General features: G+C 42.8%; 1 protein-coding gene across 2 annotated transcripts in view; it reads left to right on the plus strand.

Annotated features, from left to right (window-relative positions):
- Window positions 1-58: 58 nt before the first annotated feature.
- Window positions 59-27,672, plus strand: part of psd2 (pleckstrin and Sec7 domain containing 2) — a 34,355-nt gene continuing 6,741 nt past the window's right edge. The window contains exons 1-7 of one of the 2 annotated variants that reach the window (XM_069712141.1): window positions 59-319; window positions 8,271-8,790; window positions 9,801-10,556; window positions 24,402-24,599; window positions 24,973-25,053; window positions 25,902-26,053; window positions 26,520-26,578. In XM_069712141.1, coding sequence (XP_069568242.1) covers window positions 8,312-8,790; window positions 9,801-10,556; window positions 24,402-24,599; window positions 24,973-25,053; window positions 25,902-26,053; window positions 26,520-26,578 — 1,725 coding nt within the window. In that variant the 5' untranslated portion in view covers window positions 59-319; window positions 8,271-8,311. The remainder of the gene's footprint in view (window positions 320-8,270; window positions 8,791-9,800; window positions 10,557-24,401; window positions 24,600-24,972; window positions 25,054-25,901; window positions 26,054-26,519; window positions 26,579-27,672) is intronic. The other variant, XM_069712142.1, reaches the window with a different exon arrangement.

The raw sequence follows: 27,672 nt of genomic DNA on the forward strand, positions 1-27,672 counted from the left end.
CGTTCATCCCCCTGTTCATCAATTCGCTTAAAGTAATCGCACTCCGCCGCCCGGACCTCCCGCGTGCCCCTACCAGCCTGCGCGGAGGCGCGAGACTACACCACCAGCTCGGTCGGTCGGTCGGCGGACGTGAACAGCGGTCGCACGCGCATACCGGCGAGAGGGGGGCAGCCGGGGAGGACGCTGAGCGCGGAGAGAAAAACCAGCCCGTCTGTCAGTGCTGTTCCCCGGCGTGGATGTGGAGAACCAGAGGGGGAGAGAGGAGCACCGCCGCCCGCAAAACTCTCATTTTCAGCCGCTGACTGAACGTATTTTCCCGGTGAGTGGAGAGACGATACGTTTATTTATGAGACAACACGTTTAAAGTGTGATCATTTTAACCGAGTCGGGCTGTGTTCGCGCTGTTTAATCGGCAATTCTAGCGAAGCCCCCCGTTAGATAACATGTATTTTAGTTTATTGGCGAGAGAAGGATTTCTCATGCAGGCTGCGCTGAGGTTTCGTTCCTGTCTTAATCTCTGACTACAAAAATGCACATCCATCCTGCAGCCTACTCACACCGGCCAGCTACAGGACGGCAGTGTTTGTGGAGCTAATGTAGGCTGAAAGATATGCACCGTGCGGGCCGTGGGATTTTATGGAGGTGTGTGTGTGTGTGTGTTTTTCTCCGTCTCCCGAGAAGAGGAAGAGAAAAGCGTTTCCTCTCCGCTTTTAGGAGGACAAGTCGATCTTGAAACGCGACCAAGGTCTATTTTGGAGGAAAAGAAAGACACCGGCCTCAATTGAGCTTGAACCGTGTCTCCCAGCCATCCTGTTGTCATGGTTACTGGCTCGAGGAGGCTGGGAGAACATGGCTGTCTCGCGCTGTGCTCTCTCACTCTCTCTCTCTCTCTCTCTCTCTCTCTCTCACACACACACACACACACACACACACACACACACACACACACACACACACACACACACACACACACACACACACACACACACACACACACACATAGACACATAGACACACACACTGGGAGAGAAACAGGAGAGAGAGACAATAAGCCTCGTCAGTCTGGTGTTTGTTTATGTCTCTGTATTGGGGGATACCTTGGAAAAACTGGGCATGTAGAAAACTCATTATACATTTGAAGAGTACCCTGTGCACATCGGGGTAACTGTATGCTGTAAGCCCCTATTGGATTAATATAGGCCACAGTTAAAATATGAGATTGAAAATACCATTAAGAACATCTCATTCACTATACTTTTAAAAAAAAAAAATACCACAGACAGTGTAAATGCCTTCAAACAGAAATATTATAGAAATACAGTGATTTAAATTTTTTTTTTTTTTTTATAGTAGTGTTAGACTGGGCTGTTGGCCTAGGCCATGTTGTGTCACTACTTCCTCTGGTTGCGGGAGGCTTCTTTAGAACAGGTGTTTGATAACCACTTACTTTTCATCCTGAAACCAAAGTCGCTATTATTTTAATTACAGACATTTACATGTCTAGTCTCGATCCATTGTAATTCATTCTTACAATACAACTCCAGGCTCTCTCAGGCAAATGTGCTGCTCTCTCTCCAATGTATTCATCTTGAACTTAAGGTGTCAGACATCCAGACAACCAGGCAGCAGCAGCTACGCACCAAACTGTCCTTCTGTTTCTCCTCTTCTGACTCTCCAGCTGTCTTGCTGTCTGATGATTTTAGTAGCACTAAGGCTGATCAGCCACAGCACTGCTAAAACTATTCAGGATGGAGTGTAGCCATGTTGTAAAATATATATTGTTTGGATTGAAAACATGTGAAACACATTCAGAATTTATGTTGGCACTGAATAGATTAAGAGAAAATACAGTTTATTAAATCATTCTCATGCCAGAAATGGCTTTATGTGGCTTGCCTGATTGTTCATATTATGAGAAGATTTGTGCGGGCAGATGGATTACACAGGGAAATAGTCCAAAACAAGATAAATCACCACATTATTGTGAGCATGTATTTAGATGTAAGCGTTTACAGTGACAGAATGTGAGTGGACAGTTGACCTTGACAGCACAGAAGTGACATATTGGGGTGATTTGGGGGAGCTGGCTGACTGTTACGCTCCAGTAGGCCGGTGTGGCTAGTTGGAGGCTCTGTGGTCACGCTGCTGTGGCTTGTAAACAGGCAAGAAGGCTATAGGAAAGCACCCTGGACTCATTCCAAGTCCACATTTTCCTGCTTTCCTGTCTCAGGCTTATGACCAGGAAACGATGACATGATTTTCTTCCTGTCTGCATCTGTGCTTGTAACACAACAGCATTTCTGAAAGGTGACTCTGTCTTTGCAGTGTGTGTGTGTGTGTGTGTGTGTGTGTGTGTGTGTGTGTGTGTGTGTGTGTGTGTGGCTGCAGAGCTGGTGCTGCACCCAGCTGCATATTATGAACAGGGTCAGTAGGTCATGTGTAGTATGAGACTGCAGGGTTTCTTCTGATAGACAGTAAGAGAGAGGACGAGGGGGAGGGAAGAGCGTGGGGGGGGGGGGCTTCTGTGTCCTGAGGATGCAGATCCGATATCATCAGGCAGCTTAATAAATTAATTTTGTTTACTAATTGGCTCTTTATGAAAAGTGTTTAGAGGGTTGTCCTCATGACCATCAGTGTTTATGGTGTCTATTGGCAAAGGTTGGACCTGTTTGTTTCTTCCTAATTTCTCCCCTTTTTCTCTGCTGTAGATTTTACAATGAAAAACAAAATAATTGCGGTTTTATAAATTTGTGTGGACAGCCTGTCGATTGTATCATTTACATTTTAGAAAATGGGGTAATCAGCTAGATGTCAATGCCTGCAGTGAAGCACCAGTACTTTGTCCTTCACACCACTTGTCAATATTGTGGTGCTGTCGTTTAGTAAGAAACCCTCACTGTGGCACATAGCACAAACAAAAGAGCTGCAGACAATGTTTAGGTTTGAAATGAACGTGTGCGACACTACAAATGTAATGAGGTCAGACAAGTTAAAAGTGGTCAATGGGCGCCTTGTTCCACCACTTAAACTCACTGAAATATGCTGCAATTATGTCCAACAGGACTGTCTGCAGGCTGGGTAGTGCTGTCCAAAGGATTTAGTAACAACTCTGGTAGATAGAGAGTGATAAACAGAGAGATAAACAGAGAGAGATAGAGAGAGAGAGAGAGAGAGAGAGAGAGAGAGAGAGAGAGAGAGAGAGAGAGAGAGAGAGAGATAAACAGAGAGATAAACAGAGAGAGAGAGAGAGAGAGAGAGAGAGAGAGAGAGAGAGAGAGAGAGAGAGAGAGAGAGACAGAGAGAGAGAGAGAGAGAGAGAGAGAGAGAGAGAGAGAGAGAGAGAGAGAGAGAGAGAGAGAGAGAGAGAGAGAGAGAGACAGACAGACAGACAGACAGACAGACAGACAGACAGACAGACAGACAGACAGACAGATAGATAGATAGATAGATAGATAGATAGATAGATAGACATATAGACAGATAGATAGATAGAAAGAGAGAGAGAGAGAGAGAGAGAGAGAGAGATAGAGATTAAGGATTAAGGAGATTAAATCCATTTTATAAAGCAGAACATGAGTTTCAATAATATGATGTTGATGCTGTCCATATGACATTCGTCACATCTTATTGTGTCAGAAAAGCCACAACCTGCCTTTATTCCCTTCTTCCGTCTGTTATTTATTAAACTCTCAGAGAAACCCAGGTAACCGTCTCCACTGCACCACGCTACGTTCACTCACTGCCAACAACATCTGGCTATGTTGCAGCTTGAATGGTGCCATGCGTAAAGACACAATAACCAGCGGTTAGATGTTTTGATGTTGGGAAACCCTCATGGTTTTTCACTTTTGAAAATCATGCGGAGCAGTTCAGCCAGTGAAAATATAATTTCTTCTGTGATTCTGGAGGGGCTCTGTTACGTCTGGAAAAAGCTTGCATTATAAATGGACGCCGCGCAGTTTGAAAAACATCGACAGATACGTAAAGGCTAAAGCTGCATTTATGGGATGTCGACTCTATAATAGAAATGGGAAAACTTCCCGTTATTTGCAATATGCATTATTCTAGCCGCCTGCACTGCTTCCTTTTGTTCTCATGTCATCTAAATAGCATAATTATAGCCGCTTGTGTTGCTTTGCATATATGGAGAAACAGTGTACAGTTCCTTTTAAATCATAATTGATTATATTAATGTTAAGATTGTTAGTATTTTATTTAGATGTAAAAGCGGTGGCAGCTTTGCAGTGACGACAACACACAATTTAAAGTTGATCTAAATAAGTATTAAAATTGAGGATGCAATGCAGCAGCAGCGGATTCAGCACCACCTCCACCTAGGCTTCATGTTCCAGCTGGATCTTCTCACGCTGGTGTTCTCACTGCTTTTCTTTCATTTTGAAGCGTTCAGTCTGATTGCCTCGGTGGTGTTGCATCTCTGCTGCCTCCAGAGACCAGCCATGCTTATCACTAGAGACTCCCAGTGGACTGCAGCTCTGTGTGTCAGCGATCAATACATTATACCAGTGTGTGTCTATGTGCATTCTATGCAGTGTGTGTGTGTGTGTGTGTGTGTGTGTGTGTGTGTGTGTGTGTGTGTGTGTGTGTGTGTGTGTGTGTGTGTGTGTGTGTGTGTGTGTGTGTGTGTGTGTGTGTGTGTGTGTGTGTGTGTGTGTGTCTGACAGAAAGACAGCAGACAGACAGAGAGAGATATAAAAGGCACAAGAGGCAGAAAGGAGCTTTTTAATGGCAACTTGGCCTTTTATCCAACCTCACTCTCATTGGATTGGTGGGTTGTATGTGTGTGTGTGTGTGTGTGTGTGTGTGTGTGTGTGTGTGTGTGTGTGTGTGTGTGTGTGTGTGTGTGTGTGTGTGTGTTTGTGTGCTGTTGAAATGATTGGCAGATGGTCCGATCGCAATTAAAGGAAATTGATAAGCCTTAAGAGTTGCAGTGTTCTGCTGACAAAAGTGGAATTCATAAAGTCCTTCCTGATAGCCATTGTACACAGAGAGATACAAAGACTCATACCCCCCCCCTCCCCTCCCCTCCCAACCCCACCCTGCACACACCCTTTCTCTACCATTGGCTGTGTTTTCTCCATCCATCCATGTGGGGTGTCTGAGCACATCTGCTCTCTCCCCCTCATCAGCCTCGATTCTCAGTGCTGCCCACTTCCACAGTCCTCTTTTTTTTCTTTCCACTGGCTAAAGTCCATTTACCTCAATTACTGCAGAATGAGAGGCTGAGATGGAGAAAAAAAGAGAGAGTGGAGTTAGACTGTGAGATAGCAGAAAACATAATGTAGAACAGATGAAGAGGAGAGAGTGGGAGAAAAACAGGAGGCTGGAGATACAGAGAGAGGGAGAGACGGAGAATTCCCACTTATCGTGTCTGGTTTCATAACTGTTCACTGTTTCCATTTATGGAGGTGTGTCACTGTTTCATTTGTGCATGCCTATGTGTGTGTGTGTGTGTGTGTGTGTGTGCATTTGCCTGAATGTTAATATGTGCAAATTCCTCTTTGTGGAATAGCATAAATGGATGCAAATGGTGCATGTCTGCATAAGCCTAGTGCATGTACGTGAATATGAGCTGAAAATTGTGTCTGCACCTGAGTTGAGGATTGTTTGAGCCCATTCTTAAACAGTTGTTAAAGACAGTCAGAAGAAACTAATCTGAGTGATTTAGGCATGAAAAGCATCAGATTCATCAGCAGTTTCTGAGATGCACCTTTCTGAGCAGGTCATGACTAGATTACACTGAGACTTCCCGGTGACTAAGTCATGATTCCCATTATCCTTCCATTAAAAAAAGAAAAGTTGGCCAGTCACTGATCGCATATTTGGAAAGAATTCATTGAGTTGTTCAGTCTGTCCTTTGAGACCATTGCAAGAGCAGTCAGACAGAGCCGTCTTGAAGCAGGCGATATGAGCAGAGACATGCTGCTCGGTGGTGAAAAAATATATTTGTACAAATGCTGATGTTTTGTTGTATTTTCAAAAGTTTGCCTGCATTTCTTACTGTGATACACATTCACTCTGAAATGTGGTGATAATTGTGTAAAGCGGAGGTGTATTCTCTCGTATTCCCTTTGAGCGCTTCGACAATAACATTCCTTCACTGATCAGGATCGAGAACATCGAGTGCATTTCTGTGAGAACGTGAAGTCTGAATGAGGAAACATTTCCAATTTAATTAGGACTTTGAAATGAGAGAGAAATTTGTATGATTTTTGGGGTTCAGCATAATTTGCATCATCCTTTTTACAGCTATGATGAAACCTTTAGTCGGCCCGTGATGTCCTCATGCTCAGGGGCTAAGCCAAAGCACTTGCAACATCATAGATACATTTTTGGCTGACATCTTCGCCTGCCACAAATCTTTCCTCTCCACCATGGGCCTGTTTTTTTTCTGGACAGTTTTACACAGAAATGCTTGAAACGTCCCGTGAGAAACCGCAGAGTTCTGTTGACAGGGTTAAAGATCTTCATTTCAGCCAAACTAAGTGCCTTTACTGCATCTGCATGCTATCAGAACAGCTTTGAATCCCAGTAAATATTTTACTGCAGTCGGGCTACAGGTCCCTTGCTGCGGATGATTCAGCAAAGATGTAGTGAGTCTAAGGTCTCTGGTTGGATCAGGCAGACAGAGCTCCTTCTTGGCTGCGCTCTGCAACAAAGTCAGCATCCAAACATCCACCTCATAAATGGAGGTTTGTGCTGAATAAATTGTGCTCTCATTGCTAATTGTACTTAGCCTAATAAAACCTCAAAATGAACTGTAACAATGACTACATATGAAAATACTTACTTACCTTTACTCTTTGATTATCAATTTTTTTTTATTTTTTATTATCCCTTAATTTTATATTATTTTTCATTGTCATCAAAAAATAATCGGACATTGTACCATTTTGTCCATACACATATGCCACATAAAAGCCTGTTGAGACAGAGGAAATATTTAACAGTAGAGGGGGTCTATAATTTTGAAATGATTGTTCATTATTTTAACGGGTTGGATGATCGAGGTAAAAGCAATACCTTCATGATAATTACACAGCACAATATAGCAGAAATCTAATTCAAATCTAATTGTTTGAGATGGAGAAGATATTTGTTGACCTCGAAATCAACATTTGGCTCATCAATAGCTGTTCTGGAGCTTTCAACCATATCACACAAGCTGCCTCAGCTGATGAAGTAGTTCCAGTTGTTGTAGATGTTAAGACTGAATGATCATCCTGGACCTTAAATGTTTGATATGCAATCAACAGTCTGAAACCCAAAACATAAGATCACTTTACAATGACTAAAAAGGAGTAAATCCTCTTTTTTGAGAAGCTAGAATCAAAAAGGCTTCACAGAAATGATTAATCATTTATTTAAATAGTTTATTTTACCAATTTCTCATGTCAAATTCCTCACCCAACTAACTCATCAAACTGGTGAAAAAAATAATCACAAAATATATTTTTTAGAAAAAGAATAGGATATCAACGCCGGCATTAATTCCCACATAACTATCTCTGCTGAAATTTAATTAAGAGCTGCTCATTAGCATTTGCCCTTGAGCCTCAGTGAGGCTAGAAGAAGACCTACTGTCCAGAGGTTAGAGTAACACTATACCATTAAGATGCACGTTCAGATCTCAGATTACTATCATGCATTTACACAAAGCACAGTGGGAGCAGGAATGGAAACAGACAGTTATTCAGCTGTGAAATCTCCACATACATCAAGAGCAGATGAGCCTGCAGGATCGTTCTGACAGAATCTGCTGGATTTATTAAACAGATCTCGGTCTGTGCCCGCCCACCTTCCTCTGCTGTCTCCGTTCTCTACCTTTTCCTGCCCTCTTTTCAGAACTGTTTTGGGATCATCTGATGCAGAGGACAAAGTGTTCCAGACATATACGACTCTCTCACACACACATGCACACCTGAACACACTGCAACACACACACATGCACACCTGAACACACTGCAACACACACACATGCACACCTGAACACACTGCAACACACACATGCACAGCTGCTCCTTTGTTGAGGGTGACCTCTGGGACTTGCAATTAAGACTGGAAATAATCAAGTGACTGTATCAGTATCTGTCACAGTTATTGCCCTCATTTTATAAAACTACCTTCTGCACCGCCTCATTTTTACTCTACTTTGTTTTGATATCATGCTGATCTTCCTCTCCTCTGTTGTCCTCTGTGCCTCTTGGCTTCTTTTTTTCTCCAAACCCCCCACCCCCCTACCGCTGATTTAGAGCACTGGTCCTGATCTCCAGCCCCCTCAGTGAAGGGCACCATGACCCAGGAGGGGCAGGCTCTGCCCTCTCCCACCCCACCTGAAAACCTAGTGGAGCCCAATACGACCACCACCACCCCAACGGACCTGCCCGCAGAGTCACACACACACGGCACGGCAGAGGAGGACACGGAGAAGGGGAAACAAGAGGAGATCGGAGAAAGACAGGAGGGGGGGGAGGGGGAGACACACAATGAAGGAGAAGGGAGTGCAGAGGTGAAGGATGAGGGAGGAGAGGGTGAGATGAAAGAGGAGCGGGTGGACGGCCCTGGAGATGAGCATCAGCAGACAGAAGGGGAGGAGGAGGGAGAGAGGGAGGGGATGAGGGGGGAGGCGCGTATGAATATGGAGGTAAGCTCAACGGGGGAGGAGGCAACACGTGAGGCGGAGGAGATGAAAGAGGAAGAGGAGGGGAAGGAAAATGAAGAGATGCAACCGCCTGCAGAGGAGGAGGCAACTAACCGTCAACAAGCTGGCAGGTTAGTTCACAACATCATGTTTACTGTTGCACTAAATATACACGGATGTTAAGGAGTGAACCATTTGTGACCAAATGTTTTTAGGTATCAAAATAAAAGATTCAATTTGCCAAGTTAAATTGTTCAGTTTTTACTGTTCTATTGTGTATCGTGAGAATCCCCATGAACAAAATATAACAGGCTGCTAATCAGCATTTTTTGTGGCTTTCATCTAAATAAACACACATAGAGCTTCCTCAACCTTAATAACCTAAGACTGTCTTTTGTGTTTGAGCAGACTTGTGTTTATTTTTTCCAATAATATGACACTTTTTTTGTCCTGCTATTTTTATTAGCAAATTGTTTTCTCAGTGTGGTTCTTTGGTACATAGTTAGCCTAATGTGCTCCAGTCACATTTTACTAAATAAAAGCTGCGACTGAGTGAGCGGAAAAGAAAATAGATTTTAGTGTGAAAGATCTGAGGCACCAGTCACCAGTTTTCTAACATCTCAAACAGACAAATATTTCACTCGAGAGCTGTCGGTGAAGAGTTCAAAATGTGGCAGGAAAAAAAACATGCCTGGTAGGTATTTATTTGTAATGTGAGAAATGAGAGATGCACAGAAATATACAAATATCACAATACAGTTAACATCCACGTAAATTGTTGCTGCTGTCTTACATCAGTCTTACATGAAGCTAATTTAATGGCTTATTTCGGTTCATCAGTAGAAACATATTCTTTTAAATAAAAGGGATGAAATGCTGCAGTGACGGTTTGACAAACAAAGAGAGATGAGTTTCCAGCTGTTCAAGTAGTAAAAGCACACTACTTTTTCATCTTTCATCTTGCTTCAGTTGTCAGTGTGGCCATTCAATCTGAAATATCTGCCCATTGTGAACACTTCTCCTGAATGAGGAAGGAATTCAACAATGAATATGAACGATATGTTTTTGCATGTGTCAATCGATGTTAAAGTCATATGATAAAAATTCATTTCACTTTTTCTTTTTCTCCTCGGTGACACAGACTGGCGAATGGTATTGGTGGGAATGATGACGAGTATGAAGCAGGCGAGGAGGATGAGGGCGGAGACGAGGGGGACACACATTTGGACACTTTTAGCTCTAACTTTGAGACAACTGTAGAACAGGCCGACACAGAAGTAGAGGAAGAGGAGGAAGATGACCAGAAAGAGGGAGATGAAAGAGAAAACCAGGACAGTTTCAGCTCGGTGTTCGAGCAGATTGTTGAGCAGGTTGATGCTCAGGAGGAGGAAGAGGAGGAAGATGAGGAAGAGGAGAGAGAGTTGGAGGAGGAAAGGGAGAAAAGCAGGGTGGACAACAAAGACGGCTTCAGCTCCACGTTTGAGCGCATTGTCGAGTCGGCCCTGCTGAGAGGCGGGACCTGCTACAGCAGCCTGGACTCTCTGGACGTACTGTCCCTCACAGATGAGACGGACAGCTGCGTCAGCTTCGAGGCGCCACTGACGCCGCTCATCCAACAGAGGGCGCTGTTACAGGGTCCGGAACCGCTGGAGCTGGAGCTGGCAACAGTTCAGGAGCAAGAAGGGGCTGAGGCTGGACCGGATGCCCCAGGTGGTGATGAGAGCGCTGTCCGTGGAGCCGGAGCCGGGATAGGTGGAAGCCCCTTGAGGACCACCATACCAGGGAGCAGGTCGGAGTTTGTGCTGAGCCAGCCTGGACGCTGGGCCATCCCCAATGGATACCACACAGATTCCCAGGGAGCCATGGAGGGTTGTGGAGCCATGATCAACTCCGTCAGGTGAGGAGAAGGCCCGGTGTAGTGCCTGGGTCGAAATGTGTGCCCATTTAAACACGAATGAAACAGTCCATGTAGACAATGGCTGCAGAATATGTGTATTCATTTCAGCTCTTTACTTTGTATCCAGGTTGGATTTTTTTTTGGCCGTTATCAGTGACTTATTACATTTATTTTGCCACTTGCACTCGCAAAAGTCCGAAATTTTCAACTCTTACACAAAAGAGCTTCAAAGTATAAATTTCTTTAATTGCTAAGTGAGTATAAACTAAAGTGATATAGTAGTATTTGGGTTGGCTAATGTATCAAGATTTATTGCCTGTTCCTGAAGATGAAACATGCAGCCTCTGATACAAAGTGGGCATGTTTTTGAACTATCATAGCAAATGGGTTATTTTACACTTTGAATACTAAAAACAGTTGTATGAAATGTTTATATTACTGCTAATAGATTACAGTATATGTCTGGTTGTTGAAGCTTCGTGCTGATGTCATATTCAAGAGCAATTAACACGCTGTAAAAGGGGGGGGCGGGTCAAGGAGTTCTGGTTGAGAGTAAATGGAGTAGTGTGGATGTTTGTCTGGACTAAAGCAATTTGTAACTACATGCCAACTCGGAGAAATCCTTCACAGTCTACTAAACAACAACTAGCCAACCAAACCAATGTACAAGTTGCAGGCAAAAAAAGGTTGTATTTTTCTCAGCTTTAAATCCTTTCTATCTCTGGAGGAGGAAGGAAGAGGGAAGCTGTTACTGTACATGGTTGCACAGCTTTGTGAACTTCAGTGAGAATGCTACATCCACACAACAGACTTCAACAGCAGCAAGCAAACAAAACGGCTGCACTGAAAAATTCAAAGTCGCAGTTGGAGAGCTTTTACATTTTTATAGAGTCAGTGAGACGGTTAAAGCAGGATTGTTGCATTTGAAATGAGAGGAGTTGGTAGTAAATCCAGAGAGCACGCTCATGCAACGCAACCACAGATTGTGGCTCGGGTATTTGCTCGCTTCACCCATTTTACTGAAAGCATACTTGCACCGTAGGGAGAGATAACCTCAGTGTTGCCGTATTACTGAAGCTTTATGCATGAAACAAAACCTTTGAAAGAAAACACAATTTGTAGGACTGTGGTCGGTTTTTTTTGTGAGTGTTTAGACTTACAGCAGTATGGAAATAAGACACGTGGATGCCTCAGTGTAATGTATCACCATTATTGTAGCATTCACTTTGTCTCACATTGCCAGTAGATATTAATAACAATACTGAGATTTTACACCGTGATCCAAACTCACCCACTTTGACCATCATTTGCATAAACCCCCAAGGGATTGTGGGAATACAGCAACAGCTGCCATTACTTTCTTACGTCTAATTACCTTAATAGCACTAAAGAGGGTTGAGGAAGACAGTGCAGAGCCCCTGGGGTGGGGGGGGGGGGGGGGACCATATGGGAAAAACAACGTAACTTGAACTGTGGCTATAGGTCTGGCTGGCTGGCATGTACACAGTCCCGCTGGCTTGTTCTCCAGCTCTGCCCCCCTGTAAGTTTCTACACTTACAAACATACTGGAATGCTAAATAGATACACAGACCTCTGATATGATCTGCTCGGCTAACTGCTGGGATTTGTTCTCAGACTCTCCTGGTGCTTCGCAGCTCAGTGCGAGTTACAGGATGAATGGAGGATTTTGGATGTCGGCTCTGCTCCTCTTCCCTCTCTCTCTCACCCAGTCTACAGATGTTGTCCTTTAAGCACGGTCTTGCTTCCTGACCAGCAGCGCCAAGCTGAATGAGCTATTGTTTATGTCATGACATCATCGTCTTCAGCTTTCCTCTGCCCAGCAGGGTCTCTGAGTGAATGTGAGTGTGTATGTGTGTAAGTGAGTGATTATTGCTCTATGCTAGCCAGCTTGCCAGACATTTGAGCACTTAAATCTAGAGTGGATACATCTGCTAGTCAGTCTTAAAGGGAAAGTTTAGGTTTTAAAGATACTCACAGTATCCAATTTATTAAGTCCTTGATCACTTTAGTTTCTCAGGATATTGAAAAGGGAGTTACAAGTGTTAACAAGTCAAGTATTCTCTTATTTGTTAAAGAACTGCTTTTCAGCATGATTTAATCGAAGTAGCTTGAAATGGCAAAAATGAAAAATGGTGCTGTAATGCCAAAGCACGTAATACACCCATCAGTCCACAAGACCATACCGGATCAGTGAGACGTTTTGAAAAAACAATAAGAGGCCTTGTAGGTTTATGTACCAAAAACCACGTGGTCAGGTTTGGGAAAATATCGTGGTTTGGGTTCAAATACGCAAGTTTTCACAAGTCACGTTATGTATGTCGTGCAAGTTACTTAATGTTTGTTTCGTAATAAAATACATCATGACTCTCTATTCATATCTCTACTCGATCCATCTCATCTCACTTCATCCCCCCCCCCCCCCACACACACACACACACCTCCTCTGTTCGTGGCATTAGCTCATCTTCCATTTCCCCTGCAGTGCTTTCCTGCTGCTGCTGCTTATCCTCCATCCCTCTCCTCTCCTCACCTCCATTCTTGCCTCTGGGTAGCCACACAATTGGCACGGTTACACATCGTGGCACCTCAGGCGTCACGGACAACAAGTCTTTTTCACTGCAGGACGGAGCAGCTGCAGAGCGATGGAGAAAAAAATGGAAAGTCATTCAGTCACTCAGGCAACTTGGCAGACATTTAGTGATTTCATCAGTCATTCGATCCATTTGTTTACTCGTCCTCTCATTAGTATGAACATTCAGATTGTATCACTTGTTGACTTTAGATGGTAGAAATCCACTATAAATTGGAAAACTACGCTAACAGCTGTGTGAGGCCGTACTTAGGCACAGTATATGTGAATATGCTCACAGTGGTCGATGTACACCCTGTGGAGTCTTACTGTTAAACATTTTCCCGAAGTTTAGCATGTTAGCATGCTAACATTTACTAACTAGCTCTAAACAGAAGCACATCTGAAGCCGATCCGACAGTCATTAGTTTTATTTCTTCATAAAATATTGGACAAATTCAGATTTTGTCAGTCTGGACCAAAGTGATGGAAGAAAACAAGCGAATAGCTAATGCGGCTAAAAACTGTTACAAACCATTTTTTATTGAATCTCTAGATAAATCAGCTTGAGAACAAAGGCAGTTTGCTTGTGAACGTCTCTGAACGTGGATACACAGCACAGATGTTTGTTATTACCGGTGATAGACAATGAATGTAAATGACAAACAGTGGAAGACATGAAATACTGTGTCTTTGCAGGAAAACATTGACATGCAGCATGAAGCAGTTGGATCAACATATGTGTCTCACAATGCTGCAGAAACTGTTAGCGAGTCATAAATCACTTGTGCACATGTCTAACATGCTCTTTGTGAATACAACTGAATAGTAATACTCCATGTCAGTTAATCTTACCAGTAATACAATCTCATTTTTGAACTGTATAAACTATATTCATGTCTCAGTGAAAAGAAACAGCATTGAGTTATTGATTTTAACCAAATCCAAAAATTCCAATTGTTTCAGATGGCTTTTAAACTTTGCTGCCTCAGGGAAGACACACTCGGTGCAAAATTCAGGCTTCTTCTTTCATAACAGACGGAGCTTTGATGACGCCCTGGGTGGAGAGAAGAATCCTTATCTTACCTCAGCCAAACTCCCCCCGTAGATCCTCCTCCTGCTCGTCCTGGTTACTCTGACATCAGTGGATGAAGGAAGTGAAGTAGGCAGCCGGCCAAAGGGATGTGGAACAAATTGAAAAGTATTGCAGATATTGTGAACATGCTATCCAGCACATGTAAATGTGTAAGTGAGAGTGCTCGTCTCTTCGTCAGCAAACCCGCTTGCTAGTTTTCTGGCAATTCAGTCGGTACACTGTGCAGTTTGTCAGTCAGATAGTATTTTTGATTAGACAGTCAATCACATCTGTATTTAGGTAGTCAATACCTCGGTTTCCCGACATGAGCTGTGTACCTCTGTGCTCTGTGGAAACCGACAGCTTAACCTTAATCCATCGAGGATCCTGAAACCACCATGAACACACACTCTGTCTGTCATTCTGTCTGTCCAGCAGCTTACAACACAGCAGGCTGGATCTGCCCTGTGGAGCCAACTAGTTGAATGCTGCTTACTCTATGAAATAATGCAAACTGAAGTGTCGCATCCCTGCACTCAAACAAACACACACAGAGAAATACTTCAGAGAAAGGAGACTAACGGACATGCATACACCTCTATTACCCATCAAATGAAAGCCCAAACTAATATTCAGAAGCCGTGGTATAGGAATTAAATCCTGCGGTGTGTGTACACGTGTGTGCAGCATCGGCGGCTGAACATTTGCATGCATGCACGTGTTTCTATGTGTATCTATGTGGGAAACCTGCTGTGAGTGTGTGTTCTACCACTAGCTCACTAGCCGACCAGATCTAAGCCCAAGCAGAGCAGATAAAAGCCAGGCGCAGTTGTTTCCATATCAGAGAAGCAGCTCTGCTGTGTGGACTAATCTCCTTCATACACACTGTCGAGTGTAGAAACGCACATACACATGAAAGACATGTAGCAGGCATGCATAAACAAAAATGGGTGTAATTCTCCTGTATCCTTAAGCTCCCTTAGCAACACAGATATCAGATATCTTTCACCCTCTTTCTCTATTCCTTTTTTTCCTCTCTCGCTCACACACACACACACACACACGCGCACATCTCTTAGGACGTCATTTTGAGAATAAAACCCTGAGCGTGGTTCTATAGCACTGCTGAAACATCCTGCAGATTATCCTTCCCTGGCTCTCACTCAGGCCGTGATATGGGCACACACACACACACACACACACACACACACACACACACACACACACACACACACACACACACACACACACACACACACACACACACACACACAGGCATAAATAGATATGTATACACTTTTGAAAAACAAGCAGTAATACATATAAATTCCCGTTCACCCTCTTCACCAGAGACACACACAGTAAGTGAATCATTTCAACACAGATAGATTCATCCCGGTCTATTTATAGCTCAACTCTATGTTTTATGACACATCCCACAGTCGTACTGTAGCAATGACTGTTTTGGCTGGATGAGGTTCTTCTTACCGCAGGCTTCTCTCCTCTGAGACGTCTTGTCAACACTTCCTGTGTATGTTGAGTGGAAGTTCAGCCACACTGTTAAACATTTGTGCCTGTTATTTTTTGGGCATTTACTGCCCCCCCCCCCCCCACACACACACACACACACACTCTGAAACTGTAGCTGATTTCTGGGCAGAAGTTATTCTCGAGCTGTTGTCAGACGAAGCTGCTGCGTTCAGTGTTTCAGCAAACACAGCCCCACACCTGAACATAATTAGTCTCACTCAGCCAAAAGAGGTCACCATTGTCCATTGTTTGCAGCTGAGTAGGTGTTTTTTTTTGGGTCTGATGTGTTTGTGTGTCAGAGAGGCAGGGAGAGAGAGTGCAAGACAGAAAACCAAGACACACTACAATAGAGAACTCGGGTTTATAAGTAAATAGTTACATGTAATGAGATTACTGGTGTTGCCCTTTAAAAGTACCGAAATTACATATATAATTTTAGAAGAAAGTGTTTTGGCCATTTTTATTTGTTTTTGATTTTCTTGGTGTGAGTCGAGTTAATTGATCATGCTCTCTTGTTTTAATGCAGTTTTAAATGTTGTATAGATTTATTTTGTCCTGGTTTTTAACATCTGTAGACCGTGTTGGAAACAAAGGTTCTCACCTTAACAATGTCTAGTTAAAATACTCATACCACTTCCACTTATTTAGTAATTATAATCATTCAAGGGCGAAAAGTACAGCAATTTGGTTTTACAGTCTTGAACTCCTGAATTTAGGCTGTATTTTACGTTTTTATTGTTATTTTTGACATCAGTAGAAGTCAAATTGGCTACAGATGGCAAAACTACTGCGATGGCAAAACCACAAAAACGAAGTTACAACGACCTTGTAGTTTTAATTAGTTAATTAGAAGTTGATTTCCTCTTTCCTCTACTGGAGTAATCTATACCTGATTAAATCTGGACTGCTTCTGGATTTTTGAGGCCTAAACCAACATTGAGTTTAAAAATCTGACAGTAACATTTAATATTATTTGCTTTATGAAATAAGGTGGACAAAGTAACAATCACAGTGTTTCTGAATTAGCTCTTTTATGTTTCTGTCAGTCAATTTTTTGTTACTTATCAACCAACATATACAGTGATATCAGCATGTCTGCATTAAGACAATATGGGCATATTGGATCTATTGGTTCAGCTGATTTATCATTATTCTCTAGCTGTAACACAAATATGACAGAGTTTGATTTTTCTAGTAGATATTTTATGGATTATAGATTATACAAGAGTGCTACATTTACAGTTTCATGGAAGTGTGATTTTTTTTATAACAGATGCATCTCAATATTAACTTGAAGGGGATTTAAAGGGCACTAGCATCTTGTCAACTTCTAATTCAACTTTCAGTCAAGAATACCAAACTCATTTTGGGAGTTATCCAATACAAATGTTTAAAAGCATAATTTAAATTCGCTTTCTGTTTTGGATGCACGGAAATCGGACTATTTCTGTGATGAATTATCTCACGTGGGTTTCTCTGTATTGACTTTATTGGTGTCTACGATGCTGCTATATGGAGCGCAAAGTCCAAAGCCTCAAGTCCTTTTTGAGTCAGACTTTGGCATTCTTTGTCTGGCTTTGTCTGGCTTGGCTGATTGATCAAAATCACAAAATAACAGATTACAGATGTTATTGAGAAGCATTTCTCCTGCGTAGCCCAACTGCTCAAAAGCTGAATCAGTTTTTCCCATGTGTTGGCTGCCGCGAGAACATCACGTCTGTGCTGCTGCAGGTCTATAAATTCTGCTGTGTGCGAAGAATCCATGCGTGTACATGACCAAGGTTATCCATGAGTCATGGTCGTAAGGTACCTTAACGAACCGACTTGTGATCTGTGTTCAGTTGTGTCGTCCTGGTCCCAAAAAGGTTCTCTAGTCCCAGTGATCACTGAACTTCTGTGTTGAGTCATCTGTGTTGTAATGTTGTAATAATCAGCGGGCGCTGAATCAGACTGCACTGATTGCTTTAATGCGGTTCCGTTTACACATCGTCTCTGTTTTCTTCTACCTCCAAATATTGTACTTTTGACCCGGCAGCCGTCGGTCCGCAGCTTTTTCTGTTCTTCTTCTTTCCACCAGATCAGAAAGAGGAAGGAGGGATTCAGATGGTCAAGCTAGCATGCAGAAATGTGTCAGTGTGTATAATAAAATTCGGTGTGTTGTGAGGGCATAATCCTTCACATTATCTCTCAGTTTTTGAGTACTCTTAAAGTCCTGCACATTATTTACACCAGTGCAGTATGTACAAAAATAGACACTAATCTTTAGTCAATGACGAATGAACGAATGAATTTCTATAAATCTTTGATGTGGATCTCCAGTCAGTTAGGAGGGTAAACAAAGTCACTTGAAGTAATAAAGTTCTGAATCAAATCTTTGTGTCTCTGGGAAGCAGCTGCAAAACCTGCTGTTGTTCCGGCACCAGCGTCATCATTTGACTTGTACAGTGATGTTTTTGGAAGCCTGAAGAACCACAAACTTATTAAAATGTCTGAGTAGCCAGGGGGCGCGCTACATGCTCCACAAAAACACAGTTTAGTTTTTATTGGAACGAGCTGCGTTTCCAACAGTCAATCCCAAAATGGGAGTGCAGTGGACGTTATGGACGAGGATCCATTTTAGTGTATCGACTGACTCGTACATCCAGCCATATTTCAGCTACAGTATATAAATGAGGAAATGCAGGAGAGGTAGGCCGAGGCTGAGGCTGCATTAGCAGTGCAAGATGATATGGAGCATCCAGAAACTGAGCAGCAGAGAGCGAACAGTCACTGCTGGTGTCTTTGCTCAAATTTCCCCTCAGATGCCAACGGAAATGTAATTTCAGCATGGGCGGTGTTTTTGTTTGATATGTTGTCAGCGACGCTGGCTGGGAGAGCCGTGTGTTCGTTGCTATGGATGAAAGTCACCTGGACAGAGGTGAGCTGGAGAAATCCTTCAGGACACTGATGATAAACTGTAACAGACAAAGTAAAACCAGCGGGGCTGAGAGGGCAGACGGCCGCTGAGTACTTTTGTCCCCGACCACTGTTTTGGCCAACAAAGTGTGTGAGGGTGGTGACGCAGGACTACGGGGGACTACGTGGGACTACGGGGGACTAAGTGGGACTACGGGGGACTACGTGGGACTACGGGGCTTCTCTCAACACGTTGTGGTGTTTATGTTTACAATAGCTGCCAATGTAGGTGCAGGTGCAAGAGAGCTTCAAGAGTTGCTAGTTAAAGGCTAATATATGAATGAAGAACGTAATGCTTCAGTTGACAACTGAATTTTCCCTTTAAAGTTTGGTGGTTCTTGCTCTGGTTTGCATCCCCGGTTGTTGAGCCATAATGCAGCAATACATATGCACAGAAATAACCACATGCAGTAACTACATAATTCCCGTTGATATTGAGCTGATCTGCCTGCTCATAGCCCTTCACTTTCACGCAGAGGAAGTTGTGTTGGCTGGGACACACAGGGCCATTGTAAAGCCACCACTAGGAACAGAGCAACTCATCAGGAGAAGTCTGTGCAGCCGGTCGCTCCGCCCCCAACATCCTCTCCTCTGTGGAGCGTCCAGACCGGCCAAGAAACTTCAAGGAAAACACTCAAAACACGATCCCTGCCTGTTGTCACAATGGTGGAATAACCCAACCGTCCCACGTATCATCTCCGAAGCGGCTGTAATCATATATGAGCTGGCCGCTTCTGAAGAAACCTGATCTGGCTTGAGGTTGAATAACAAACCGGGCCGATGCAGATTTTACCGACTACTGGATGATGAGGCGGTCGGACCGTAGCGCGCCTTTAACCGCTGATTTCCAAGATCCGAGATGTGGAAAGAGGAATATGATGTTCACTTCGACTTTTTGCTGCAACTCCTGTAAGTTTGATAGCTGTTAACTTCAGTTTTAAGCTTTGACGTCCAAATGGGTGGGAACATGAACTTTATGCTGCGTGGCAAAATGGAAATAGTGAGATAGCTGTGGTGTAAGTCTACTCACCATGATGCTAATAAAATATTCATACAAAGACTTATTTATGGCACTAAAATTGGCATATAAGTGACTTAAACACCATTTCTATCTAATGTGCCATATCTCCATTAGTGCCCGCTAATTAATGTGGTGATTTGGATTTTACCATAAATTTCCATTTCATCTTTCAGGACTTCATGTAGAAGTCAATTGCTATTCTTTTTTACAAGTTATTCATTAGACTCGGTGTGTGTTGATCAGACTCGTCTTTTGATTTATCAATTAATCATTTAATTCATGTGTCTCAAATGTCAGAAAATAATGACAGATACTCATCTCTACTTTCCAGAGATCAGAATCTAAACCCCAAAGATATCTAGTTTACAATAGATATAAAAGAATAAAAGAACTTAAATTTAAGCAGCTGGAACTCGTGATAAATGGCTCAAATGATCAAAAGACTAATCTGTTAATTATTTTCTTGGCTCTAATGGTTGTATTTATCAGTTAGATTTGTAGCTGCAGGCGATATGAAGGATACCTGACTCCTCTATGCTGTTTATCTTTCAAGCAAAATGGCTTATTTAACCCTTCAGTCTAATGATCCTTAGACAAACAACGTGTCAGCAATGTGTGTGATTCGGCACTGTCAGTCCCCTGGAAGTATGTAAATATGTCAGTTGTTCATGTAGGGAGGTGTCTGTTATTTTGTGATTCAGCACTGTCACAGGGTTTGCCACAGAAATGTTATCTACAAGCCGCAGCAGATGACCAGACTGACACGCATGCCCACACAAATAGTTATTTTTCTACACTATGTCCACTATATCCAGTTATCTCTGGTCAATATGTAAAAAGTTAAAAGACGAGTCAGTGAAAAAAAAACGTTAATCCCCTAATTGCTGATTATGCTGATGGAAGATGCCATGACACCCCGTCCCTTCCTCCCTCACACTAACGCACCTTCCAAGCAGACACACCTTGTAGGTGTGGGTACGGGCAGTGCACAGCCAAAGAGATTAGTTACGTGAGTCACTGGCATGCCTCATCACGCTCTAGTTTTGACACAGTCACACACACTCATGCATGCAGACTGAGTGGCGGTCACGGTGACTGAGTAAGTGTGGCCTGGGGATACGGAGTTGTGCCTTTAGATGGACTAATGGCTTCACTGTGTGCCACTTGGCTCTCAGTAACTCCAAGTGTCTTGGCACAAAAGTCCTTCTCTACATATCTGACACTTTGGATTGTGAATCTCTCTCGTTACGGTTTTGCGTTTGTGTGTGCGAGCTGGTTGTGTCGTAGCCGGAGAGCGTTGCACGGGGGAAGCCCGGCATCATTTTAGCTGCACGACTGATATGAGCTTTGAATGATTTATGAGGTCTCTCTCAATCTAGTGAATTAATATGGTCAGACAAGCGAAAGCAATTTCACTGCAAATACCGGACTAGATTTAGTTTTAATGGTTTTCCACACATTCATTTTTATTTGGGTGTGCAGCCATACACGTGTATGCGCTTGTGTCCTGAAGTGTGTGCAGGCATATGTATGAATTGTATGTATTCATATGTATTTCCATTAACCCATTTTTTTTTTTCTTTTCGCAAACACTTGTTTGGTTCTGAAGTAGCTGCACTTTCCTCAGGTTTGGTGGGGTTTGTGTCCATTGAGGGCGTGTCCACAATACCTCCGTAGGGAGCTGTACAGGAAACATTTTAATCAGATCCAAACCAAATCAGATGGCTGCTTCTCCACTCCAAAGAGCATTAGTTTTACTCCTCCCGGAAACTCCCCACCCCGTCCCCAAGGCTGAGCACAGGCACCCTGCAAATGGCTGTTTTCTACTGACTGTATCTGCAAACTCATTGTCAGTCTTGGCAGTAACGCATCGCCATGATAAGGAGGAGGAGTTTGCGTGACCCTTGCCATCAGGGTGGAGGAGTTTTTGTGCCCCGTGACTCTAGATGTGTTGTCGGGGACGGTGGCTTGTTGTTCCCGAGGCAAATTGGCCCCAGCAGGTCAAAGGCCAGATGAAGATTCGACGTGATTAATGAATCAGCCAAGACAGGAAAGTGTAACCTTGCCTGGAGCAGGAAAATCAGGGCGCTTTGTGGCGTTCACAACAAAGTGAGCTAAACAGCGCGTGAAGTCGGGGGACGGACTCCTCACCAGGGGAGATGGTCATTTGTGGTTTTGTGTATTTGTGTGAAGCTTTAGATTTTTGTACGAGTCTGTTGTGAGCAGCCCTAAGTTACTTCTCTGTCCTTCTTCGTCTTCTAGCATGGGACACTTGGCTTCCGCTGTATCCATGGTAACCCACCACTTACGACAGCAGTGCGTAATGTATTGAATTTGTGAGCGTAATGAAATTGGGCTGATCAGATTATGCAAAAAAAACATCTGAATCATGTGGTGAGAACGCAGATGCACACACAGACAGGAAATGAGGAAATGCCACCAAGACAGATAAAGCCGAATACGTGCACTTCATTCGTCATTAATTGGCTCGTAAATACAACAATAGTGTGCAATTTATATTTGTTTTTTTTCAGCATGGATGATTGTAGATGTTCTGCTACTTTACATGAACGTTAGATGATTTGTCTGTGGGGGCTGGCGGAGACGATGCATCACGGACACTGGAAATAAGACGTCAAGAGGGACCTTTGAGCAGAAATATCAAGTTGCCTGCTACACAAGTAATTGAAATAACAAAGCATTTTCTTAACTTGTAATCAAAAAGTCTTCTCTGTTTATTTAAATGTCAATAAACAGGCTAATTAACTTCCAACTGATTGACTAGGGTGTGCAGCAATTTGCAAAGTATGCAGTGCAATTCATTGCATTGGATACAGCTCCACATCAATCAAATTGACACAGTCAGTCATAAATAAATAAGCAGGGAACTAATTAATACCGGACATCGATTCACTCGCTTGACGACATTTTAACAGTAACAGAGAGTGTGAGGCCTCTGCACAATAAGACAGTTCATTAAAGTGTGTCCTTCAGACAAACTGCACTCCAGTCTGCAGTGATGGCCTTATTTCTCTCAGGGACACTTGACCAACTTTAAAATGAAAATCAGTATATCTGTCACATGAAGTACTCCTCAGAAGTTATATAATGTCCTCTGTGGCTCTGAAGGAGCTTGTTCAAGAATCAAAATCCTGGCGATGTTGTCAGATTCGTATTTTAACTTCAAATTTGAAACAGAAAACCCGTGTTACAAACTGGAGGTGCAGTTGTTGAAAGATGTGGGCATTTGCCAGGCAGGGAGGGTCTGATGAAAGGTGTTTCTGCGTTGCATTATGGGAAATGTAGGATTTAGTGTCTTTCTGAAGCTTGCGCAGTACCTAAGACTAAAAGTCAGAACATCTCGGCCTCTGTTGCTTCAATTTTGTATCATGTTTCTTTTTAGTTCCCCAACTTACTGAAGGTCCAGTGCTGAATCAGCGCAGTTCAAAGTCTCAGAGCATAAACTTAAAACCATTCATGACCCTCCAAAAATGTATTTTACTTCTATTAATCATGAAAAATACCAAGGACACTACTAATAAAACAAAAACCACTGTCTTCAATTTTTATTCTCTTTTCAGTTTTTAAGCAATTTCGTAAACTTAAGAAACATATTTCTCGGACAAAAACAATGTAAGTTTTTGGAAATATTTTTCACTGCTGTTAAAAATGTTTTTTGAGGCAGAGAAGCTGGTTTCATGATTCAAACAACTGTTAATGCATTTTAGTTTCAGGTATTTTCATGTTTTGTTACAGTGTCAAAGTGAGGCATTATCACTTCAAACGATGTAGTTATTGTGGGAGATCTGTCCTCCATGCTGACTCTACGAATCATAACTTTGAAAAAACACGATGTTCTGTCGGGTCTTTAACCGTTTGGTCACTCGTTTGATCTTTTCTGGACTCCCGCAGGGGTGACGGAGGACATTCAGTCTTTTGCATTAACTCACTGCTTCGTACTCACACAGATGCTTCATTCACAGCTGGAATAGACAGTCTGGTGACAAACAAGCAGCATGAGATGGACAGCTCACTGGCTCATTCAGAGGGTTTGCTGAATGGCTGAAAAGTTGATGGGAGTTGCTGAGGCCAGCGAGCGAGTATTACTTGTTCACTCTGTGGACTTTGAACATGAAAAGCTACATTTTCTAATTTCTCATCCACATTTGCCTGAAATAGAGGAGTGAAATTCAGTTATTAATTTTGATATTATAGCACTTTAATTCAAATTATCTCAGAGGTTCAGAGGCTGAGATTAGTGGGGCTTTTTAGAAGAGATTAGAGCAGGTAAAATCTGCCTCAGCATTTTAATCAGTCTTCATATCCACTGCATCAAAGTAGGACATTAAGTGACACAGAAACTGGGTCACTGTCATAACAAGTTGTTTGAACCTCATTTGACTTGTGGTTATTTGAACATATGTTTATGTAATTGAGTTTTATGCTCAGCTGTTTAGTTTCTTCCATCCAGTTTTAAGTGAGTGGGTGTGTAACAGTGGACATGTGTTCCATTCATTAACCTAGGCACCTGCTTGTGTGTGTGTTTGTTTGTGTGTGTGTGTGTGTGTGTGTGTGTGTGTGTGTGTGTGTGTGTGTGTGTGTGTGTGTGTGTGTGTGTGTGTGTGTGTGTGTGTGTGTGTGTGTGTGTGTGTGTGTGTGTGTTCTCCTCCCCAGCGATGCCAACCTCACAGACGTGCTGTCCGACTCAGAGGAGTGCGATTTGGGCAGTCTGGAGCGTTTGGAGCGCGGGAGCACCGACACTCTGGCCAATGGCTGCCGAGCTGACTGCGAGGCCGCCAAGAGGCTGGCCAAGCGCCTCTACCACCTCGAGGGCTTCAAGCGCTGTGATGTGGCCAGACACCTGGGCAAGAAGTGAGCACACGCACGCACGCACGCACGCACGCACGCACACACACACACACACACACACACACACACACACACACACACACACACACACACACACACACACACACACACACACACACACACACGTTGACTGAAGGACTGATAAATCACTAGAAACAGAGGAAACATGTTCAGTGTAGAAGAAACACAAAGACATCATGTTTGCAGTGATACACGTGTAAAAATAGCAAACATGCATTTAAACACATTCAAATATGCTTAAGATTTTGAATAGATGAGTATTCTCTACCACAGCGCCTTGAAGAAGACATTTATATAACAGTCCTTCCTCACTGCCACATTGATGTGTTGATGCGCTCCTCCTGTCTCTCTGCAGTAATGAGTTCAGCCAGTTGGTGGCATCGGAGTACCTGAGCTTCTTTGATTTTTCTGACTTGTCTCTGGATCGAGCCCTGAGGTAATGCACACTCAGCACTTGCAAGGGATGAGTGTGTGTGTGTGTGTGTGTGTAGATGTATATTCTTCACGTCCCCTCTTCACAAGGCATTAGCTTTGTGCTAATCAAGCTGTCATGTAGAGTACAGTTAGCCAGTGTAGCTGACAGCTTGGGAGTACATCACAGTCTTGTTCCTGACGTGTTGCTGTCTCAGACTGCTGGATCTTCAGCTGCGATGCCTCATGTGTGCACTTCAGACACATTAGAATAATGCTGTGGAAAAGTAACCTGCACCATATTTATTTTATATTTGAAGTTATTTACTTAACTTCAAACACAGTGATGTCTGGTAGAATTAAAACGTTTTTCAAAGAGTTTCATATATACATATACATACAGGATATCTAAATGTTGATGAAAACAGTTAAAAATCTTTTTATCGTCACATGTGAGATGAAACTTTCAAGATATTCAATTTACAGTGATATATATAGTATAACGATGCAACTTTTCCACTCAAACAATTAACTGATAACTAAATAGCAGATTATTTTCCTGTCGGTGGACTCGATTTAGTAAACTTAAACTTTGCTGTAACGTTTCACCTGAAAATGTGCGATATGATATTGTTACTGCAACACGAATGAAATCTGTCGATTCTGGCCCACAGGTACAACATTTTATGAATCTGTTCGCAGCTCTAAAGTTGAACCAGCTCTCAATGTGACGTCATTCACAGAGAGGCAACAAGATGCCACAAAGTCATTCCTTCTGGCTGAATACCTGCTTCACCAGGTTTTTAAAAGCAGTTTGACTGTTGGAGATCTTCACAGAGTAAAATGTTCCATAAAGTTGTTTGTGTGTGGCAGAAACTTCTTAAAGGCCTTTCCACTGATGGGCGAGACCCAGGAGAGAGAGCGGGTCCTCGTCCATTTCTCCAGACGCTTCTGCCACTGCAACCCACAGACTCCCACCTCTGAAGGCCAGAGTCGAGAGGACGGCGATGTTGATGATAAAAATGGTAAAAAAGCAACAATATTCTAAAAAGAAAGAAACAAATGAACACACGATAAACTGTTGGGTTTTTTTTTCACATGAAATGTGGCTGATTTCTACATAGATCTTAGTTGGTCAAACACCAGTGATTGCAGTATTATATCTCTTGTATTGGTGCTGTGTGCGTCGACCTTGAAATGTAACCATCACAAAATGTTCATGATCAACATCTAATCATTTTACAGCACCAGCTCACATCAGTTTAGCATGCAAACCCTCAACAGTAACAACGTTTTCTATGCAGCGTTGCAGATATTTTGTGTGTGTGTGTGTGTGTGTGTGTGTGTGTGTGTGTGTGTGTGTGTGTGTGTGTGTGTGTGTGTGTGTGTGTGTGTGTGTGTGTGTGTGTGTGTGTGTGTGTGTGTGTGTGTGTGTGTGTGTGTGTGTGAGACATTTAGATGACCTTGGCTTTGTGTATCATCCCGTTACAGATGGAGCCCACACGTTAACCTGCGCCCTCATGCTGCTCAACACTGATCTACATGGACACGTATGTACTGCAGTTCTCCGTCTTCCTGATTCTGTCGAATTCACAGCCCCATCTTCTTCATTTTGGAAAACAAAGTACAAAGACAGTCCTTTGTTAGCGGTGGCATGTCTCCATTTACGTCTTCTTTTCTATACATTTGCTGGTCTGTCTGGCCTCCTCTCTGTGTTTCTCTCTCCCCTCCCCGGCCTACTTTCTGACCTGTTTCTGTCTCTCCTCTCCTCGAATAGTCTCAACTGCTCAGTTCTAAAAACGGGAGCACCGTGGTCCGAGCAACGTAACACGATCAATATCACGGGGCCTCTGCTTTGCTTTTCCTCAACCCTCCAGTTCAACTACAAATCAGTGCTTGCTAGTGATTATTGTGGTGGACGTCCCTCCTCGAACTAATCTCCTCTCTCTCTTTTCAATTCCTTTTCCTGCTTTTCAAATCCTTCCCCTGCTAACCATATCTGGTTCCCTGTCCCTGCAGGTGGTAAGTATACTCGCAGTACTAACTCTGCCCACTGACATCCGATCCTCCTTCTGTCAGCTAACAATAGAATTTAAGTCATACTTCTGAAATGTATGTCATCTTTATAATAAAGCAGGCACACACAGATAGATACCAATTTTAACCCTTTTAATTCATTAATAACAAAAATATTTGTCCTTCTTAAATGTTGTTTAGTAAAGAGAATTATTGGATTTTGGCTGATATTCATCCTCCCTGAATTCAAACTTGTAATATTTGTATAATATGAGAAAAGCTTCAGTGTAGTGCTTTAAATTTCTGTCTTTATTACACTTAAAGTTAAAACTATGCGGCTTTTACTTTTGGATAGGCTATTTACAGCCGGTTTTATGAGATGTCAAATTAGTAAGAGCGCACTGTCGTGTGACCTTTACATAAATGTAGGAATTAATTTGTTGTAATTGTGAATTACATTTATACCTTTTAAAGACCATAACACTGTTATGGTAATAATGTGTCATATCCAAAGTAATTTCTACTGTTCCTAATAAAAAGAACAAACCAAATCAATAAATAAATGAAGAGACGCGCACACACGCGCGCACACACACTTGATAACAGCAGAGAATCAGATCTGTTTTAT

Source organism: Brachyistius frenatus, unplaced genomic scaffold (assembly GCF_029030835.1).
Source record: "Brachyistius frenatus isolate BFR_SWC_R1_liver_20210118 unplaced genomic scaffold, ASM2903083v1 Contig_107, whole genome shotgun sequence".
Classification (NCBI taxonomy): Eukaryota; Metazoa; Chordata; class Actinopteri; family Embiotocidae; genus Brachyistius; species Brachyistius frenatus.